Consider the following 22550-nt stretch of genomic DNA (forward strand, 5'->3'; position numbering starts at 1 on the left):
ATATGGCTATTCCTGATGACAACCTTGATTCTGAATCTAACTCGATTGCCAATCTCCCTCAAGTTGCTAAGGTTCATGATACGAAGGAAGGAGAGTCTGAATCTGCATTTATGCGGATTCTTGCCTGTATTCATGTGGTTAATTCCATGCTCCGAGAGCAAACAGACAAAGGTTGGACCTGCCAGGTTATTGCTAAAGGCAAACTCGCTGATTTCTTCAAGGAGAGATTCCCTTAGGGTAAACAAACCATCGACGTTACTTCTTCCTCCGTTTTTGAGATGACTTCCCTCCTCTGTTGCTACTAGATCAGGCAATGTTGGCCGTGTCTCAAGGCTCAACCATGGAGATTCTGGCAACGCAGTCGGTGATGTTATCTGTGGAGGTCCTGAATGTGGAGAGATTGGCGAAAGCTTCCTCGTGCATGGACCACTGATCTGGGACTGTTGGCTTCCTAGCCATGACCAAAGACCTTTTTGATCACGACAATTGTCGTGTATTTAAGAACCTCTTTCTCTCGGGTGCAAGAACAATGGAGTTCTTAACACACATTGCAGTTAACCAGTGGGCTACCTGGATCCTGAAAAGGCATGACTTCATCATCTCCAGGTTTCAGATGCAGATATCAAAGAGGAAGGCTCTCCTTTGTAACTCATTAATCAAGTCTCCGTCTTTATTTCCTTTCAAGGACGTAGAAGCAATTGCGGAGAAAGGTGAGCCAGGACTCTTCTTCATCAGGCCGTAACATCCCAACCCAGCTTCTCGGCACCTGCAGCACCTAAAGCATCTCCCGTGGCCAGATAAGTTCACAGGGCCTCTCAGGACACTTCAAAGCAGAACATTGCTAAGAAGTCGCTACCCTTCAGAGTTGAGATACTACTGCTTGAGAGTTTATGGAGTCCTTTGACTGGCTAGACAGTACTTCAATGGATTCTTCTCTCTGGTTACGGTTAATTTTCCCTTTACCTACACATACACTGAATAGTCTGGCCTATTCTATACATATTCTCCTCTGTCCTCATACATCAGACAGCATCTTCTAGTAGGACACTCCAAAATCAAACCATTGTTCTCTAGTCTTGAGTAGTGCCATAGCCTCTGTACCATGGTTTTCCACTGTCTTGGGTTAGAGTTCTCTTGCTTGAGGGTACACTTGGGCACACTATTCTATCTTTTTTTCTCTTCCTCTTGTTTGGTTAAAGTTTTTATAGTTTCTATAAGAGATATTCATTTTAATGTTACTGTTCTTAAAACATTTTATTTTTCCTTGTTTCCTTTCCTCACTGGGCTATTTTCCCTGTTGGAGCCCCTGGGCTTATAGCATCCTACTTTTCCAACTAGGGTTGTAGCTTAGCATGTAATAATAATAATAATAATAATAATAATAAGACACTGAAAGGAATAGGGGGAGAGGTGGTGGACATGGACGGTGACCCTGCTAGGAAGGAACCCTTCCATCTGCTATACCACCAGTCTGAGGATGCCTGGAAGTCAGGTAGCAGGAGTAGCAACACCAAGGGGCCAAACCTTTTTACAGTCTCTGTCCGCAAAAGGTCCATTATCCTGTTCATCAACTATGCGCCTCCCCTGATTCATCTTTCAACGAGATCTATGTCCTTCGTAGAGAGATTGGTGAAGAATGCTGCCCTAAATGCAGAAGTTCAGACCATGATAATGAAGGGCACCCTCTAGGGAGTTGTCGACAGGTCCCTCTTTCGTGTACAGAACGCATCTTGAGGCTGAAGATCAGTCATAGACATCTTGTCCTTGAATAAGCTTGTCCTTCAGACTCCATTCAAGATGGAGACTGCAGTAACGGTCAGATAGGCTGTTAGACACAAGGATTTCATTAGACAGACGACTGGCTAGCCCAAGCAGACTCAGTGTATACCCTTCTCAGACGTCGAGAAATGCTTCTCGAGTTTTGCATAAATCTGGGGATCGTGGTAAACATAAAGGGAAGTTCTCCTTGGAGCCCAAACAGAATTTGATATATCTAGGAATGCAAATAGATACCCTTGGAGGGAGTCTTCTCATCGCAGGAGGGGGTCATAAAACTAGCCACAAGCACGCCAGGTCACTATGCTTCGTTGGAAAGCCTAGTACTCAAATCACCTTTCCATGCAGTCACTTAAATGGTAACAGAAAACCTTTTGGTCTCAGGGCAGGAACTTCCAGTGGGGTCGGGGCAAAAGGAAGACCCGAGTTGGTGGATCTTGGAGTCGAACCTTCTCAGAGGGGTAGATCTTCTCTCTCCTCCCCCAAAACTTACGCTCTTCCCAGACGCATCAAAAGAGAGGTAAGGCATATCCCTTATTACAACACATGGCCTTCAGGCTTCTCAACCGGGTGAGCTTTCACCACATTCCCTTAGAGTTAGGAACTCTGCCTCTCTTTCGAAGTTCGGGTTCAGTTGTACCAACTGATGACGTGTGAAAACTTGGGCCTGAAGAAGTTGGGATCTTTGGGCATTATTATTATTATTTGCTAAGCTACAACCCTAGTTGGAAAAGCAGGATGCTGTAAGCCCAGGGGCTCCAACTGGAAAAATAGCTCAGTGAGGAAAGGAAACGAAGAAAAATAAAATATTTTAAGAAGAGCAACAACATTAAAATAACTATCTACTATATAAACTATAAAAACTTTAACAAAACAAAAGGAAGAGAATTAAGATAGAATAGTGTGCCCGAGTACACCCTCAAGCAAGGGAACTCTAACCCCAAGACAGTGGAAGACCATGGTACAGAGGCTATGGCACTACCCAAGACTAGAGAACAAAGGTTTGATTTTAGAGTGTCCTTCTCCTAGAAGAGCTGCTTACCATAGCTAAAGAGTCTCTTCTACCCTTTCAAAAATGAAAGTGGCCACTGAACAATTACACAAGAAGAATTGTTTGGTAATCTCAGTGTTGTCAGGTATATGAGGCAGAGGAGAATATGTAAAGAATAGGCCAGACTATTCTGTGTGTGTGTGTGTGTATAGGCAATAGGAAAATGAACCGTAACCAGAGAGAGAAAGATCCAATGTACTACTGTCTGGCCCGTCAAAAGACCCTATAACTCTATAGCGGTAGTATCTCAACGGGTGGCTGGTGCCCAGGCCAACCTACTACCTGTATTCTGACTGTTGAGAAACCTCTGAATGTGCTGGCTGACAGTAGGACCTTGAAACCTTCCCATGCTCCAACCTCCACACCTGTGAAGGTGTCAGAAGATGTAACAACCTACAATTAGCCCTTGCCTCTGAAATCTAGTGAGAGAGAGAAGCATACCCACTCTTTGCAACCACTCCAACACTAATTTATTTTTGACATTATCCTCAGCTGCTGACCCTTTGCATGTGAAACCTGCTGCACCAAAGAATATGTAGTCACCAACCAGGATGACTATTTGGCCAAAGTCTCCTGAGTCTTCACCCAACCTCTCCTCATATATGTGTGAGAGACGCTGTGTGGTACTAAGAACAGACTCAGCCCAGGAAGATGTATCGGTATGCTCTACAGGTGCTCATGCACCTACAACGGGTGCTTGGTCTAGTACGGAACCAAGCATGTACGCTGTCAGTTGGGATAAAGGGTGCCAATCTGTTCCCTCAAGATAACAACCCAGAATAAGGTCAACCATGGTTGTGGAACTTACAATCAATCCCCTCACTCATACAATCAATGAGCTCTTTCCTTACGCAAGTAGTGTGAGCATGAAGTCGATACAAGACTTTCTTGTCATCAAACCCTTTTTCACCCATCACATAATTGGTCTCAACGGGATCAATCACTGCAAGCATGAGCTCCATTTGCCTGGGAGCGACACAATCCGACACCTTGTGCTTGTTCTTCTAGTCATTGTGTCGTTCGCCTTACAATCTCCTCTTACCTGCTTAATCCAAGCAATCCCAGTCTATGCACTGACATCTTCCTACACACCAAGACCATTCCACGACATGAAATCTTTCCTCCAAGACAGGTTTGTGACATAAGATTTCACACACGCCAGGAACTTCCCACACAAAGAGACCTTCCAATGCATCCACACGATAGGGAATAGGTGATTTTCAAGGACAGCTCTTAGCTCTTGTAATAGCACTGATGTAAGATTGTGTTCGCACAATTTTTGTCAAGGCTCTTCTACACCCAATGACAGGCATACACAAGACATGACTCTTCCCCACTCACTCTTATGAGCTTATAGCACGGAGTACTTTGTCAGCTTCAGAAGGCGCATTAGCTATGGGGACTTGAGCCTCTGAGGGAGAGTTCGCTCTTCAAGCTGCTGTCCCTTCTTCCTCGTCCGTGTATCAACCCAGTTCCGTACTCGATTCAGTACACAAGTACTCTTAAGAAGAAGACCCCACTTCGTGAGGACGGAGGAGTGCCAGGACATTAGTAACCTGATGGCACTTCCCATGTCTTCGCTCAATGCAAGCGGAAAGTCCTGAAACTGGGTCTACATTCGTCAAGTTCATAGCACTCAGTTGTGAGTACAACAACCCCAAGGAGGCTGCCATGGCTCCTACCAAAGAAGTGTTAACATCCCTTGATCATTGCTTAGGGACCCCTCAAGGTTCGAAGCCTGCCCTCGAGTTCCCATAGTTGGAGCTTGCTAATGGGGCTTTGGATAGGGTTAATACCCAAATCTATAGCCTAAGGAATTCCCTTTACTCAAGCCCATCGAGCAAGATCCTGCCTCCAGTGTTCTCTCAACGACGTTTTTATTTGCCAGAGAATACAGACTAGTTCGGAGCACTTAAATTCACCGCCAAAGACGCCGCTTCCATGTCCAGCTTACAAGCAACCTCATGGATCAACCAGTGGTTAGGTATGGTTGCCTACTCTGCCATGACCCAGGATTTGGCAAATCCTGCGTTAAGAAAGCAATACGCTAAATTGATCCTGTCAGTCGACAAGGCTGTGACCTTCTTGGTGCACCAGTCGGCAAACCAGTGGGACAATTGGGTCACTAAAGAGAAGAATGGTGTTGCCTAGTGCTTACAAGAGCAGATTGATCTATAGGAGCCACTATACCCAGAAAATGCCTCGGTGTTGGAGACAACAGCCCTTTTCCCGCAGAAGGAAATGGGTGTTCATGATGGAAAACTGGACGAAAGGGAACTAGGACTCCTTTAACCCCAGCCAGATGCCTTTAAGGGTCCAGGCCCTTCATAGGCAACGACAAGAACATCAAACCCCATTGCACCTTTAAAATGGTGATAAAAGAACTCTTGCAAAATCAAGGATGAGATCTGCACCTCTAGCTTCTTCCTCCTGTAGGAAAAGTGCGGACAATGTCTGCCCTTTCGTCCCCAACCTAGCCAATCCAGTAAGGAAGGGGACACTAAAGTATGCAATCCCATCCTGCAGCTGCCACTAGGTGGGGGATGAATGTCAAGCCGTTGGGCAATGTGGCAGCAATGGAGCAGAGAAATGGGTGTGGTAATCCTTTAGGAGTGATATCGCCTACCTTTCACCAACTCCCCCTCCCCTCACTCACACACCGATAACTTTCCAGACCTAACTTCTGAAATTGTCAAAAGAAAGGTGACATCAATGGAAAAAAAAAGACCATACTCGAAGTTGTCCAAGACTGTTTTCTAGATTTCTACAGTTGACTCCTCCTAGTGGAGAAGTCAACTGGGGACTGGAGACAGGTCATTGGTCTCTGTCTAGTAAACAAGTTTGTTCTCCAAACATCATTCAAGATGGAGACTTGAGATTGATAGCACTGTACTGTCCACCATCAGAAAAGAAATTATTTTCTGTAAACCTTCTGTGGATTTGAAAGATGCACACGATGCCCATCCATCGGTCTTACTGAAAGTATATCCACTTTGTCCTGTGAAGTAGCATAGCAGTTCACTGTGTTTTGGACTGCCTACCTCTCCCCAAATGTTCACAGGAGTGTTCAAACTGGTCTTTACTTTGGCAAATTCAAACGGGATTCTTATGCCAAGGTATCTCGACGTTTAGGTGATTCTGTCTTCCTCCCAGAGACAGTTACTCTAGGATCAAGACAAACTTTTTTCCCCCTTTTGGGGGTCATGGTCAATTGGGAAAAGTCCAGTCTCATGCCTAAGCAGAGAATGGAGTACCTGGATATTCTGATAGATATGGCAACAGCGAGAGTCTTTCTATCAGCTAGTCATATCAGCAGAGTCGTGGATGTGGCACACTCGTTTTTGCACAAACAAGAACTTCTGACTCATCTTTGAGAAAGCATATCCCACACAGGTGTCTTCCCAATGATCACTCCAGTAGAAGACGTATGGGACAAACTAACCTGGTGGCTGAATAACACAAACCTTGCCATGGGAACTCCACTTGATTCCTCACCTCAAAAACTGCTGCTGTTCACATATGCTTCCAAGGAGGGATGGGGCATGCACCTGAGCAATCACACTGTCTAGTCACCCTAGTGGCTATAGTCCACAAAAGATAAGCACCTGCATATTAACTTGTTGTAAATACACACAACATTTCTATTGCTACAAATTAGTTTTAAAAAGGCACTGTAACTTTTATGAACTAGAACACTACCTTTGTGTCTTGGCTCACATCAACAAACAAGGGAACACTATTTCATAGACCCTCTGCAAGATGGAAAAGCATGTACACACTTGGGCAGATGGCAATGCAGTAGAGTTGTTAGCGAGGTTAATTCCAGACACGAGAAATGTTCTAGGAGTCATGCTTAATTGCAAAGGACAGGTTGTAGGATTTAAATGGTCCCTACATCCCTGTCTGGTGGAAAGACTTCTTGTTCTTTGGGGTTCATCATCGATTGACCTGTAAATCACTCGGTTGAATAAGAAACTTTCAGTATTCTGCTCTCCAGTTCCAGACTTGTCGACTGCATTGGAAGTTACAGTAAGTTCCAACACCCCTGGAACCCCAAGGATGAAAACTAGGTACTTTTGGTCCGACCAATGGTTCGGTATTTTAAAACAAGTGTCCAGGTCCACAGAGAGCATGAACTCTTCTTTCCTAATGGCGGAACAGATGGTACTTACTGTCTCTATCATGAACAGAGTTTGTAGAACAAATATGTTCGTAGGAGAGAGGTCGATGACTGGTCTCCAGCCCTTGTTGACTTCTCCGCCAAAAATAATCAACTGTAAAATCCTTCATTGCCTTTACCTCTGCCACAAATGCCAGAGCTTTCTACTAAATTCCGTAGGGGTAAAATGGACAAATGACTTTAATTGAAACTGGAGGAAAACAGAATAAGGATGAAACTATTCCCAAGGGGAAATAGACCTGTCTCTTGAAAGAAAGAACAGTTTTAAGTAATTTGGGAAGACCAACAGTGAACTTTTGTCATGTATTGACAAATAAACTACATGCCATTGAAATTTGATACTTTTTCATGCTTTCATGAAACATGATTATTTTTAGTCTACTTCTTTTTTATATTTTTGTAACTAAGAACCTGCATTGTTGTGGTACCAGCATGCCACATTCATAAATAGATCCAACTGGCCTTTGCAATGACAAAAAAAAAAAATATATAAGACTTGCCTGTCGCAATCCATTATATTATTGAGACGATGAGCTATTGTAAGGATCGTACAATCTGCAAACTCTCTTCGTATTGTCTCCTGAATAAGATCATCGGTATCCAAATCAACAGCAGCTGTTGCTTCATCTAATACAAGGATTTTCGATTTTCTTAGTAGAGCCCGGGCCAAGCATACAAGTTGTCTTTGGCCAACACTGGAAGTATTTTATACAGTATACAGTACAGTATTTCAAGTTAAGATGCTTTTACTCTATCCAACACTCTAAATGTTTGAAAAACACTTGATCTATTTTGGAGCTAATAGTCATGAAAACATAAGTACTGTACCTGATATATTTCAAACATATTCAATCTGTGCTAAAATACATTACATTAAGTAGGAATGATTTTTTAAAAATACAATTCATATCCAGCATCAAAAAAATAAAATGCTTCATTATATTTCAACTTGCAGCAAATGTTATAAATAAATCGGAATTTTTAGTTTTAATATACATCAAGTTATTGTAATAGCATTCATATTATTAACATATTTTAGTATTAATGTTCTGCTAGTCCTGATTTTTTACAGCTAAATATACATTATTTTAAAAGTTTTTACTACTTAATTTCTTATTGCTTTCCAAGGTCATGAAATGTGACAATAAGTTGTACAATAAAGGGTCCCTATCCTGAATTCCAAACTTCAAGCAGGCTTAAAATAAATCTATAGTAATAATCAGGATTATAACACTGAAATTACAATCCTTGTCATTCAATTTCTACATGTTGATGATGGACATAAGTGTTTCCCATTCTCTCTAATGTTTTCACTGTTGACATACAGGGGTACCACTTGCAGCATACCTGTCATGTCATTCTATGCTGAGGACCAGAGGCCCTTTACATATACTTGTCTTTTGCCTTTTACTTTTTATCCAATCTATTAGGTCTTTTCATACTTTGCTGATTCACTCTTTCAGCTTTACCTTGGCCCAGTGTTTACCTCAGTCCAGATTTATCTCTCAATGAAGAACAACTTCTTTGTGGGGGAGCACTATGAGATTCAAGAAATGTGAATCAAGGATCTCATTAAACTATTATATAAAAAGTTATGATAAAATAATATTTTCCATTTTTTTAAAATGATAATCTGTCTTTCCTATTTCATTTTCTGGGTTTTCTTAATGGTTGGAAGCCTACCATTTTCAAATCTAATTTCCTATTACTGTTATGAAAATATTTTATTGTACTTAGAGCCCTGATCAAATTCCCGCACTTTAGGCTTATTTCTTAAAGTTATGTTATTAGAAGAAAAGTGAAAATTACAAGCAAAGTAGACTAAATTAATGTTTATGGATATAACCAAGTCATGGTAACAAATCAAATTGTCTTAAATCTAGAGTAATAAAATACTCACCAATTAGAGCAAACCTTTCTTACCTAAGATTACTACCGCCTTCATCAATAGTTGTGTAAAAGGAGCTTGCTTGTGCTTTCACATAGTCTTCTAGATGAGCATTCTGGATTGCATTCCACACTTCTGCATCACTGTATTCACTAAATGGGTCTAGATTCATTCTTAATGTACCGCTAAATATAACTGGATCCTAAAGATAAGGCATAAAATTAGTTTTGATAATTAATCTTATTCCACTGTATGAACTCATACATTTCCTTGGGCACAAATAAAACTGAGGCTCATCACTGAATATTGAGTTTCAAACATATGATGAATAACATTTACAAATATATTCATTACAATATCCATGTTTTTAAAGTAAAGACCTCTTTGTTATGCTCGAATACATTCAACTTTTACTTCTTGGGATAAAGGTCCTACACAAGCAAGCCTAATCAGGCTTAAAATATAGAGATTCATAAACTATATGACTCTTCCGAGCCTGTCCATACTTAACTTAGGCAGAAATTATAAGATTGCAAGGCTATATAACTCTAGAGACTTCTTCCAATAACCATAGATGAATATGGAAGGATAAAACACAAAGAAAGTCTGACTATCCAGTTAGACTATCTTACATCAACACTAACTGTAGGTGGGCAGAAACGCCTATTCAATCTTAAAATAGGAAGAATTTACATAATTTTGCTTAACGTGCGAGACTAACACTCAAGACTTCTTCCAATACCCGTATCAGATGAATATGGAAGGATCAAACACAAAAGAAGGCTGACTACCAGTCTTAGACTAGGAAGAATTGAATTGACATAAGATGTGGATTTTCCTAACTATCCCATGTCCTCCCAACACCCATATCAGATGAATATCTCAAGATACAAACAAGAAAGGATGACTATTCAGTCTGACCTATCACAAGACATCCCCTGTTGTAGTAGTGTGGGCACATATCCACCCTCACCTAGATAACACACGTAAGAAATATCTATCTCCATCAACTCTCCCTCCAGTATCCATATCACATGAATATGGATGAATAAAACTGTAAGTCATGGGGGGCTGAATGGCCAACAACCTTCAAAATGACAAATTCGTAGATAATTTTTATTTTTCCTAACTATACAAACCTTAGCTATTTAATAGGGGTATTACTTTCGGCATAGCTGAAATGACTAGCCATTAATTTTTAACGAGGGTTTACTACCCACACCGCTAGTTAGCGGGGGTAGGGGAGGGTAGTTTGCTACCCCCCCTCTCACACACCTGTGCTTGAGCTCACTTTGCTTGGAGGTAGGACTTCAAGGGGGATAGGACTGGCGGGCAAGTTTGGTTAAATAGCTAAGGTTTGTATAGTTAGGAAAAATAAAAATTATCTACGAATATGTCATTTGTTCCATAACTGGAATATAAACCACGCTATTTAATAGGGGTAACTCACCTATTAGGAAGGGTGGACGTCCCAGCCAGTATGGCTTTTGGCTTTGCCCGGGGACTCCTTATTTGAGTGTGTAAGCACTCAAGAAATAAGGAGTCCCTGCACCTCGCTAAAACCTTGCTACACAAGGTCTGCGGCCTATGCAAGCTGTGTGTGAAGGTATGAGGAAGTATGACTCGTCCTAGAAAGTTGTTCTGAAGTTCGTTAGATGGAAATTTGTAGACTAGGACTTTCCCAATATCACCTTGTCAGGGTATGGGGACATAACAGTATTAATATTAATACTAGAAACACAAGGGAGCATGGTTTACCTGCAGTGGTTTGGGGTCAGCTATGCAGAGAACCCAGGATGCTGCTTTCCCCAAGAGAGGGGATGATGAAGAAAAGAATAAGGGCCAGTCAAACCTTTTCATTCATGCAGACTAAAATCAGGTAACAATGCCCTCAACCTTCTGCTACTTGTCCAATAAGGAGCTTGAGGTTTTAAACCAGCTGTTGTGCAGCCACCACAGGACAGATAGAGAACATATCGAGTCTCCTCTGGGTCACATCTTGCAGGTAGTGGGATGTGAACGTTGTTTGCCGTTTCCACACCCCAAGCTTGATGAACCTGCGTCACTGAAAAATTTCTTTTGAAGGCCAGAGACGTAGCTATGCCCCTGACATCATGTGCTCTGGGGTGACGTGACGGAGGAGGGTCTGGATTCAGTGCCAGGTCAATAACCCTGCGAATCCATGCAGAGATGGTGTTCTTGGTGACCCTCTTCTTAGTCCTTCCTGTGCTGGCACACGAGGACGGGCTGCGGCTGTTCTTTTGAGGTACAGCCTCAAGCTCCTTACTGGGCATAGTAAGAGATGGTCAGGGTCATCTGTTACATTACGGAGACTAGAAATCCGGAAGGAGTCGAATCGAGGATCAGCTACTCCTGGATTCTGAGTCTTAGCAATAAACTCAGGGACGGAGCTGAACGTTACCTCCTGCCATCCCCTTAAATGGGCGATGTCATACGAGAGACCATGAAGTTCGCTGACTCGCTTGGCCGAGGCCAAAGCTAGCAGGAACACCGTCTTCCAGGTTAGGTGGCGATCTGATGCCTGGCATAATGGTTCATAGGGAGGTCTCTTAAGAGACCTGAGAACTCAAACCACATTCCACGAGGGAGGTCTCACTTCCGACTGAGGGCAGGTAAGTTCTTAACTCCGTATGAGTAAAGAAAATTCTAGCGATGAGCAAATGTCCATTCCTTTCAGCCTGAAGGCGAGGCTTAAGGCTGAGCGATAGCCTTTCACTGCCGAGACTGAAAGGCGCATTTCTTCACGTAAATACACGAGAAACTCCGCTATTGCTGGAATAGTGGCATCGAGTAAAGAGATACCCCTTCCACGACACCAACCACAGAAGAATTTCCACTTTGCCTGGTAGACTGCTGTTGAAGACTTTCGCAGGTGTCCGGACATCCTGATTGCAACTTGTTGCAAAAATCTTCTCTCAGAGAGGAGATGCTGGATAGTCTCCAAGCGTGAAGCCGTAGTGAACCTACGGCTTTGTGGAAGATATTGGCATGGGGTTGTTTGAGTAGATTGTGTCGTGGAGGGAGTTCTCTTGGTGGCTCCGTTAGGAGTTGCAGAAGGTCCGGAAACCATTCTGCATGATGCCATAGCAGAGCTATGAGGGTCATTGAAAGATTGACCGATGTTCTGGTCTTGTTGAGTACCATCCTCGTCAGACAGAATGGGGGAAAGGCGTAAACGCCGATGTTGTCCCACCGTTGTTGGAAAGCATCTTGCCAGAGAGCCTTTGGGTCTGGGACTGGGGAACAGTACAGCGGGAGTCTGAAGTTCAGGGCCGTTGCGAAGAGGTCCACAGTCGGAGAACCCCACAAAGTCAGAACTTTGTTGGCTACTAGATGGTCCTCACTATCTGAGATGCTCTGCTCAGGTTGTCGGCGAGCACATACCTTTTGCCCGGAATGAAGAATGCCGATAGTGGTATCGAGTGGATTTTGGCCTATCTCAGTATCTCTGCTAGATGGGATAGTTGCTGCAAAAAAGTACCTCCTTGTTTGTTGATGTACGCCACTACTGTGGTGTTGTCGCTCATCACCACCACATAGTGACTTGCCAGGTACTGTTGGAACTATTGAAGGGCTAGAAAGATGGCCTTCATCTCTAGGAGATTTATGTGGAGGTACTTTTCTGACTGTGACCAGAGGCCTGAGGTCGTGTAGTGCAGCACGTGGGCCCCCCACCCTTTTTTTTGAAGCATCTGAAAACAGCATCAAATCCAGGGGAGGACGAGAAGATCTACTCCTTTTCGTAGGTCCTTGTCTGCCACCCACCACTGGAGATCCATCAGTTCCGCAGGTCCCATGGGGATCTGGATGTCCGGGGAGTCTTACACTTGATTCCACCGGGACTTGAGTCGCCACTGGAGGGATCTCATCCTGAGGTGACCATTGGGAACTAGACGGGCCAGCAATGAAAGGTGACCAAGGAGACGTAACCACGATTAGGCTGGAAGTTCTTCTCGTCTGAGAAAAGGTCTTGCGACCTTCCTCAGCCTTGCTATCCTGTCGTCTGATGATACTAGGGTGAACACACTGGTGAAGACTTGTGGTGCTGTGGAAAGACTGAAGCACAGCACCTTGAACTGGTACATTCTGTTGTCTAGGCTGAATCTTGAGTACTTCCTTGAAGACGGATGGACTGGGATCTGGAAGTACGGGTCCTTTAGGTCCAGTGTGCACATGAAGTCTTGCGGTCTTACTGCTAGTCTGACCATGTCCGCCGTCTCCGTGCTGAACAGAGTTTGTTTGACAAACTTGTTCAGGGCTGAGAGGTCGATGACTGGTCTCCAGCCTCCAGACGCCTTCTTTACAAGAAAGAGTCGGCTGAAGAAGCCTGGGGATCCGTCGAGGACCTCTTGGAGAGCGCCCTTCTTCAACAGGGTCTGGACTAATGCCCGAAGGGCTTGCCCCCATGCCGATCCCATGGCAAGAGAGTTCAATGACACTGGATTTGTCGTCAGGGGAGGTAGAGATGTTATGAACGGAATGCGATATACTAGACTGATCATAGAGATTTTCCAGGAATGGGCCCCGAGTTGCTTCCACCTGTTTGAGCAACTTTGTAGGCAATGAGCAACTTTGTAGGCATCCCCAACTGGTGGAAGTGCACGGGGGACTGCCTATCCTAGCGTTTGCAGCCTTGGCTGCTCCCTCTAGGATTCTTGCCTCCCCTGGAGGACTTTTTGCCATTCCTTTCTTTGACATGAAAGGGCTTAAACACCAAGGTCTTCGCTGCTGTTGTCGTCGTAGTGGTCTTGACTAGACGGGACTGCTGTGGTGCTGGAGGCTTATAGGGCTTGGATGTTAAAGCCCTATGAAGGAGGGAGTCTTGATGAGACTTCCTCCACCTCTCAGCGGCATGTTCCACATCCTTAGGCTCGAACAGGATGGATCCCTCTAGGGAGGAATGTCTGAGCATACTGATCTCGGCGCTAGGGACCTTCTGATGGAATCTCTCAGCTACTGCATCCCGACGTTTCAGGATGGTATTTGCCCACAAGTTCGAGACTTGGTAGGCCAGAAACTCGATCGTGCGAGTACCCGAGAGAAGGAAGGTTTCCATAGCCTTCCTGGTACGTTCCTTGGAGAAGTCCTCAGAACGTATCAGGATACCTAAGGTCCCCAACCAGATAGCGAGCCATGAAGTGGCTTGCATAGCACATTTCACAACTTTCTCCTGGTTGAGGATCTCGGTTGCCGGGAATGAGAACTGCCGATTGGAGAGTCGCTGAAGAGAGACTCCCCTGGTTAGCTCTTCCAGCGAGTGATGAAGAGGATGAGCTAAACAAGGCTCCTCTAGGATCTCGAAGTACCTCCTCTGCTGTACGCGAGGAGGTGGGAGGAACTTGTTGGCGACACCGGAACGGTTGGAGGAGGACATCTCGGAGAGCTGTTGTGAGATCTTGTCACTGGCACTCTTAAACCCTTGAGACCAGGGCAGGGCTGCCCTGGTCTTAGATGGTTTTTGAGTACCAAAGACGCGGTCTAAGACCATGTCTTTGCCCTCTCAAGGAGGGATCTCTGGGTCGGAAAACCCATTGAGAGCCCTTACTAGAGTCAGAACTTGCCAAAATGCATGTTCTGACTCTTGCTGGTCTCCTCCTGCTGTAGGACTTGCAGCAAAGTCTCCTTCTATCCCCGAAGGCTCTTCTTGGGAGAGTCACGGCTATTCCCTGATTGGCTAGTTGGCTCCATCCTAGTCCTAGTAGAGGACTTAGGCAATGTTTTGGAGTCTTTAGATTCCTTCCTGGGAAAGATATGACTAACATTGACGAGGGTGGCATGTTCCTTCCAATCCCCAACTGAGTAGACCCCTTGGCGCGGAGAGGTTTCCTTCATTGGTGCGATGGGGGAAAGTGTCTCCTCGCATGATTCCCTTGGAGACAGGAAATCTTCGTCCAAAAGGGAAGGAGAGGCAGTCTGAAGAATAGAAGGAACCTGCCTCGAAGGTCTGCGTGGAGTCAGTTTCGCCCTTGGGGAAGTGACCGCATCTGGAACTCCTCTTTTTCTCTTCAAAGGGGTAGAAGAAGCCATGGTTCTGTGTCCCAATTCAGAGAAGACAGGCTTGAAAGCCTGAGCTACAGCTCTGATCAGGGCACCGAACCAGGGCTGTTGGCTGACAGACATACCCTTGAAGGAAAGGGATTGAAGGATCCTTGGGAGGAGTCACTATCATTGGTGGGTTCGCCTGTGGTAGCTTTGGGATCCTGGACCCTTCTGGAAGTTTCCCTTCTCCCACAGTGCGCAGTGGTATGTGCTTGCGGGGAGGGGAATGAGGCGATGGCGACCTTGCCGTACGTCGTTCAGTAGTCTCGCGCACGGGATGGATATCGGGGCCCGCGCGAGGGAGAATATCGGGGCCCGTGCGTGGGAGACCGGTGGCGTGCGGGCACGCAGGTTTGTCACGTTGAGTGCGCGGGAGTGTGTTCGCGCGCGTCTGTGCTGGCCGTAAGGCGTGCGCGCGCAGGAGAAATTTCCCCAGCGCGTGGGAGAATGTTGGCATGCATCCCTTAGAGAGGATGGGCGAGCTTGCGGATGCGCGCGGGAGAAGGCTGGCACGCAGGTGAGCGCTGGCGCGTTGGTACTGGTTGGCGCGTGGGAGAAGGCAGTATTGCTGACTTCCCGGAAGTCCTGCTATCTGTTGACAGATGGCGTGGAGGTTTTACCTGGCGCATAGTATGGTGCGCAGCATGGCGCGCAGGAAGAGTTAGATGTTGGGCGCGTATGCGCTCGGGCAGGAGAATGTTGGCGCGCGGGAGAGCGTTGGCAGGAGAATGTTGGCGCGCGGGAGAGCGCTGGCATGCAGGAGAGCGCCATTGCGCAGTAGGTTGATGGCGCTTAGGAGACCATTGGCGCAGTTTGCGCAGGGCACGCAGGAGAACGTGGGCGCATATGCGCACTTAACGCGTGATGGAGCTATGCTCCTGTTGGAGCATATGCGCGTGTTGGCGTGTGCGCTCTTGATGCTCTGTGTTAGGGTTATGGTGAATATCTGCGCGTAGTGATGGGGTCTGACGAGCTACTAAAGAGCGCTCGTCAGGTCTCGTGGGTGCGTATGTTGGCGCGCAACAGCGTGCTTGGGTGGAGCCTTGTTAGGCCCATGTAGAAATGGCGACGGCAGGTCTGTTGAGTGGAAGGTCGATGTGTCCTTTAAAAGGACGACCTTCCACCGAAGGAGATCACGAACGATCTGCAGAGAGGTCCAGGACCAATGCAGGAGCAGTGATGGATGATTGGTCTAGAGGCTCCTCTGTGGGAGACTGCATCGAAGATGTTGAACCAAAGAGGCGCCTCCTCACCGCAGGTGAAGCAAGGCCTCTATGGCTCGCCTTCCGACGAATGCGCTCTCTGGGGGCCGTTGGATCAGCAAGCTGACCTTCTGCAGTCCTCCGAAGAGGAGTCTCTGTAAGTGAACTTCCCCAAGGGAAAGAAACACTAGCAGGAGAGACTGACGATGGACTTAGTTTCCCCCACGTAGGTTGAACAGGAATGGGAGAAACTAAGCCGTCAGCTAACGTAGAGTTTGGAGTGGAAGAGGTGATGGTTGATACTGCATTGGATACCTCTGACACCTAACGTCAACAAGAGACAGAGGATCAACCTCTGACGGTGACAACGATTGCTTGAAAGCGGCACCCAATCGAATGTAGTTAGGCAAAACCTCCCAGGAGGGCGAACCCGTAAGCCCCAAGGAGGACCAAACCTGAAAAAGGGAGGTTAGTGACATAACCTCCCCCGGGGGGAGAGGTGGAGTTGCTTCGCATGGGGAAGCAACGTTATCTCTCGAGCCCCAAGGTTGGTAACAATACATTGGTCTACATTACCACTCAATGGTCTCTGGAAAGAGACCGACCGAATGGGAGCTTCGGAAGAGGTTTGGGCAATGGAAGAAGAGGCCTTGGGTTTTTCTCCTTTCAAAGCAACCTTCGAAGAAGAAACATCCTGTTTGAAATTCTTCCGTCGTCGCGAAAACCTCTTCCACTGGGAGGTAGACCACTCCCTACACTCACTACACTTGTTGTTACTATCACACCGTTGGCCCCTACAAGAAGGACAAAGGGCGTGAGGATCAGTCTCGACCGCCAATGTGAATGTTCCACAGGGGCGATCGGGAAACCCATGGCAGGTGCGCATGATTGTAGAGGCCAACTGCCAGTTCCAGCTTCTTTAATGTCTAGCAAGAAGAAATGCTAAATTTAAGGTGAACTGGACATTGCTAATGTGTTAATATTTCTGTACTTTAGTACATTTTTCAATATTCTATCTGCTTTTATTAAAAGATAGCTGGTAGTAAGTACTTTTTTCTCTATTGTGCCATTTTAAGGAATATATACTGTATGTCACTTTTCCTGAAACAATTAACAATGTCAGATGGAGTATTACTGTGCAGGATCTGCTTAACAATCAGGTCCAACACAACTGCGGCATAGTGGTTATTTTTTACACTTAAATTTTCTTAGATTGAGAAATTATTCTCTTGTTGTTACAGACCAATTCATATCCAATTCCACAATTCACAACTATGTACCTAGGTGGTAAGCCATCTAGCTGGAACAAAAGCAAAGCTGTTCAAAATTCGTCGATGTGAATATTTCTTTGGCTATCTTATTGGAATCCTTGTTTGAGTTAAGGAAATATATTAGCTAACTTCAATTCCATTTTCAACAGTCTCAAATTAAGCATATCATACTGTAAACAACTACTGTAATTACAAATTATTTGTTCATCTTAACAAAGAAACAAAGCTAACAGCAATTTAATAAGGACACAAGCACATATCGGTACTTTACTGTGCACCTTTGAGAAGGCTTGTAATGGTGTCGTAAGACAAAGCGTGTTTGTCATTATGATTCTAATATTTTCTGTGTATGAATACTACAGTACTATTTTCTTATTGAATGTTATGTATTTTTTAATTCTAAAAAAAATTTTGTTTACTTTATTTTTTAGCCATTTTTAAACCTCACTGTGTGACAGAAAGACAGCCATGAGGTTGCTGAAATGGCATAATATGGATTCAATTTCTGTATCTAATATTTAAGGAATAGCAACATAAAGTCCGAAATAACGTAAGGTGAAACGACATGAAGAGGAATATGGTATTACTGTATTTACAGATAGTATTATTGAATGCCTAAAACTATGAGACTTATGAGGTATGTCAAGTATAAAAAGCAGCTATGTAGAGAGATGAGGGTTTCATTAATGAGAAAAGAATACCATATCCTAACAAAGTAGAACAACAAAATTTTATTAAATTAGCATACCTGGGGTATAATGGTCAGTTTTTCTCTCAATTCATGAAGCCCAATCCCTGCAATGTTCACTTTGTCAATTTTAATTGAGCCTCCTGCTGCTTCAACAATCCTAAATAGTCCGAGTGTTAGAGAGGATTTCCCAGCACCAGTTCTTCCTACAATTCCCACCTTTAAAATGAAGATACTTTATATAGAAAATAAAATTGAACATTTCACGTGAAGACAATATAGGTTAACGAAAAAACTTGACCTATAGCTAAAAATGAGTGTATTATATTTCAAGTTTTCATCATCTTATTTCAGAAACAAATGCCTTCAATGTAACTACCTTGAAAAGTTTAGTGTAGTTGCTGAACACCCTATAACAAGTCTTTGAGATGATTATAACCTAATTACTCCTACAGTATATGAATCCACCCTTTTTGGGCTCAAGCCATGTCGTCCTGATGGAAGGTTCCTATAAGTAGCTTCCTAAGTGATATTCCCAGAGAATTTACCATTAGGTCTCCAGAATTCTAACTCCTGAAGCGAATATAGTTAAAATTTCTCTTAAGGATATCGCATAAATCAGGGGACGTATATCTTGATACGACACATAGCAATCTTCACCCCGAATAGCGTTTTCGCCTCGATGGGGAAGAGTGGCAAAATAGAAGGGTAGTCACTATCAAGGTTACCCTTCCTCCCATACTACTATTGAGTATCTAGATGGCGCCGTATCCAAGATGGCGCTTATTCCTATTTTTGTAGCGAATTCGCACGGTGGTGTTCCCTGTTGATCTAACGTTTTTGAGGCTTTTGTGAGGATTTATTATGCAATCTCCAGCTTCTTTCGCCTCTGGAAAGTTGAGTATTGATTCTTTACATTGTATAATTTTTAGCTCCTGCTTCACAGTGAAATTATTGTAATTAATTGTGTTAAGGAGCGGAGGCGCCATGGGCGCTGTCGTTCGTTATGCATGTGTTATTTAGTTAGCAGAACGACTTTCCCGGTTGTAATAGCATTAATAAATTATGAAAGCTATTTAGGCACAATTATACTATTAAAGATATTTATTTTATGCATACTGTAATTTCTCTTCCTTTTGTCAATCGTATACGTTAGAGTTTCGGCGATTTAGGTAACTGAGATCTCGTCTTGCGCTAGGCTACCTAGCCTAGGCGCTCTAGTATACTTTCAAACATTATCCCTGTTTACCCTCGTGTATCGTTTTAATGATTCATCGGGAGATAGTACATCTAGAATTACATAACTCGATACTTGTCTCCTGAGGAGATCTAGGGTAATCCCTCCTTCCCTCTGAGTGCCGCCGCAGGCGGCAACCCTATCTGGTTTTGCCATAGAGTCGTTCACTTCGGCTTGCCTAGGCTAGGGTTTTCTGTTTCCCACCTTTGCCGGCGAGATCCCGGCTTTGGTTTTTGACAGAACCTCAGAGTATTCAGTCTTCTGCTGGTGGCAGAGCTGCAGGGTGAGTAGTCACTCCCCTGCCGGCTTATAGCTGCCGGCATAGGAGGCTAAGCCTCCCTAGGCCGCACCTGAAGTGGTAGTATGATGCCGCCACCTTCTCCCCTGCGGTCTAGAAGACTAGTCCTGTGTCGGCAGACCCTAGGCTGAAGAATAGTTTTCTTCTGGCGCCTAGGATGTTGCCGATACTGAAACACTGTTTCTCTCTGGTGTGGAGGTGGCCTTCTAATACACTTGATAGCTTCGGCAGACCCTAGGCTGAAGAACAGTTATTCTTCTGCCCCCTAGGATAGCGCCGATACTGAAACATTGTTTCACTCTTGTGTGGAAGTGGCGGCAATCCTGCCGCCTTCTTCTACACTTGATACAGGACCCTTTTCTCTCCCCTCTCTGTCCATTAGCGATGACTTAGCCATCGCAATCCTGTGGCCTCTGTCCTGCAATCTCACCACTTGCCAGGTGGGTTGCGGGGCTGGCCGGGACCCTACATAAGCAGCTGTTTAGTCACTCAGTCTTTCCCTTATGGACACAAGGATCCGGGAAGGTTGTGCCGGCTATGACGGCTGCCGGTGGGAGACCCTTCTGCCGCCGAAGGTTCATTAGTCCTCCCTTGGACTGCCATCCACAGTCCTGTGACCGGCAATGCCGGCAACGGATCTTGCGGCTGGATGGAAGTGTGGATGATGCATTCTCCCCTTCCATTTGAACCTTCTTTCTGGAGGAAGGCAGCAAGATTATATACTTACATCCTTATTTAGTGTAAACATACATTTTAATAAGGCAGCCCTTCACTCCATGCTTTTTCTCTCTCGAGATGTCAGCTAGTGCCACCAGGTACTAACCCAGCCGGCAGCATGTCGGCTGGGCCGGCGTCGCCAGGTACTAGCCCTGTCGGCAACATGCCGGCTGAACTACAGTATATGTTTATACAGTAGCCAGTATATTTGCAGCATAGTATATACCGCAGATAGAAAACTATTGTATATATTATACAGCAGTTATTTTCCAACATATTTTGTTTGTCCTTGCACAATCTTTTGCTGAGACCAATCCTATATTGAAAGAATAGAATTCCTTCAATACTCTGATTAGAAATCAGTTTACAATTTACCCTACAATATTAAATAGTTTAGAAGGGTTAGTGGTAGTACACTTTTCTATCCCTAGAGGTTAGAACCCTTCTCTTTTGAGATTCCCTGATCAGGAAACTCTATAGTCTTAATATTGGAAGGGAAGGTCACAGCAATTGGCTGGGAGGGATACACAAGTATGTTTCTTTTCTAATTTCTAGTCCAGCCGGCGACACGCCAGCCGGACTATGCCGCCAGGTGCTAGCCATGCTGGCAACACACCGGCTGAACTACAGTATATGATATACAGTAGCCAGTATATTTGCAATATAGTATATACTGCAAACAGAAAACTATAGTATTTATTATACAGTAGTTAATTTCTAACATACCTTGTGTACCCTTGTACAGTCTTTTGCTGAGACCAACCCTATATTGAAAGAATAGAATTCCTTCAATACTCTGATTGGAAATCAGTTAATACTTACCCCACAATATTTAATAATTAGAAGGGTCATTGGCAGTGTACACTTTTTCTATCCCTAGGGTTTAGAGCCCTTCTCTTTCGAGTTGTCCTGATAAAGGAAACTCTTTATCTTTAATATTGGGGGAGGTCACAGCAACTGGATGGGAGGAATACACAAGTATGTGTCTTTCCCTATTTCTTTCTAGCTTACTATCCTAAGCTATTATGATTAAAATATGAATAATTGCATATCTGTTTATCATGTGAGATAAACAATCATTACTCATTTTATTTTCCTTTCTTTACAGGAGGAACCCCAGATGAAATGCGATGCGATCTTCTGCAATCATAGGAGTAAGTACTTCTACGGTCATAAAGCGTGCCGGTTTCATGCCCCCTGTACCATTATTACCGAATTCCTGCAATGTTGCGACCCCCTGGTCTGCAATATCTGCCGGACCTTGGGGACCGAAGGTTTCGACGACCTCAAGTCAATGGAGTCGAGGGATGCAGCACGTGAAAAACTGCGCAAGTGGGTAAGAGGGTTCCAGAAGAACTCTCTGGGACCATACCTACCTAACGATAGGATGCGTAGCTTACTGTTCCTGAAAGCGGGTTGTGAAATGGTTGTGCCCCAAGCACGACTTGCACCTCCCTGCGTCCAGATTGCCATCGAGACGGATGTCAGGGAGGCGTTGCAAAGTATGGACATCCACCAGGAGGTAAGGATGTCGGAAGTGTCTATGGACACTGAAAAGGATCTATTAAAGGATCATCCCGAGGAGGAGTCTACTCTTCCTCTGGAAGAAGATGACGATGTCGAATCGGAGTTCCTTCCATCTGTGCCGGCACCGGAGCCGTTACCCTCGACGTCTTCACCTTCTACCCCTCCATTGGACAACATGAGCCAGGCACTGGCCCATCTTACAGATTTAATGAAGAACATTCGCAAACGAGGCGAAACAAGGGAAGCGAAATTCAAGAGAGAGGTCCGTGAAGCTCCACTTATCGCCTCCCGAGGGTCATACAAGCGACCCACAGGCCAAGACCTCCCGACCCGCTCCAAAACCAATCCCTGTACGTATGCGGAGTCTATGCAGATTTTGAACGGCAAACTCTACATCTCAGAGAAGATGGGAGCTGTCCCCTTAGACGACGCTTACCCTGATTGCTTCATTCGGCTGAAGCATGAACCAATGTCAAAAGAGGAGACGGAACCGAAGAAGGTCATGGTTTTCGACCACGATAAGGCACAGGCTCTCTTGTCGAGTAGCCTGAGAAGGGCGGGCTATTCGGTGTCGAAAATGTCCGCCTTGAGCAAGAAACACCCTACCTTTCTTGCTCCTGCTTTAATAGCCTTTTCCTTTACGTTGAAGGCATTT

The 22550-nt window shown here is 44.8% G+C and overlaps 1 protein-coding gene across 4 annotated transcripts in view; it reads right to left on the reverse strand.

Annotated features, from left to right (window-relative positions):
• The window catches only part of LOC137623065 (multidrug resistance-associated protein 1-like), a 232330-nt gene that overhangs the window by 4020 nt on the left and 205760 nt on the right, over nt 1-22550 (reverse strand). For all 4 annotated transcript variants that reach the window (XM_068353716.1, XM_068353726.1, XM_068353733.1 and 1 more), the window contains exons 29-31: nt 18177-18335; nt 8931-9097; nt 7508-7702 (exon numbers count right to left, since the gene is read on the reverse strand). In XM_068353716.1, the coding sequence (XP_068209817.1) occupies nt 7508-7702; nt 8931-9097; nt 18177-18335 (521 nt within the window). The remainder of the gene's footprint in view (nt 1-7507; nt 7703-8930; nt 9098-18176; nt 18336-22550) is intronic.

The sequence above is a fragment of the Palaemon carinicauda genome, chromosome 2, assembly GCF_036898095.1.
Source record: "Palaemon carinicauda isolate YSFRI2023 chromosome 2, ASM3689809v2, whole genome shotgun sequence".
NCBI classification, from domain to species: domain Eukaryota; kingdom Metazoa; phylum Arthropoda; class Malacostraca; order Decapoda; family Palaemonidae; genus Palaemon; species Palaemon carinicauda.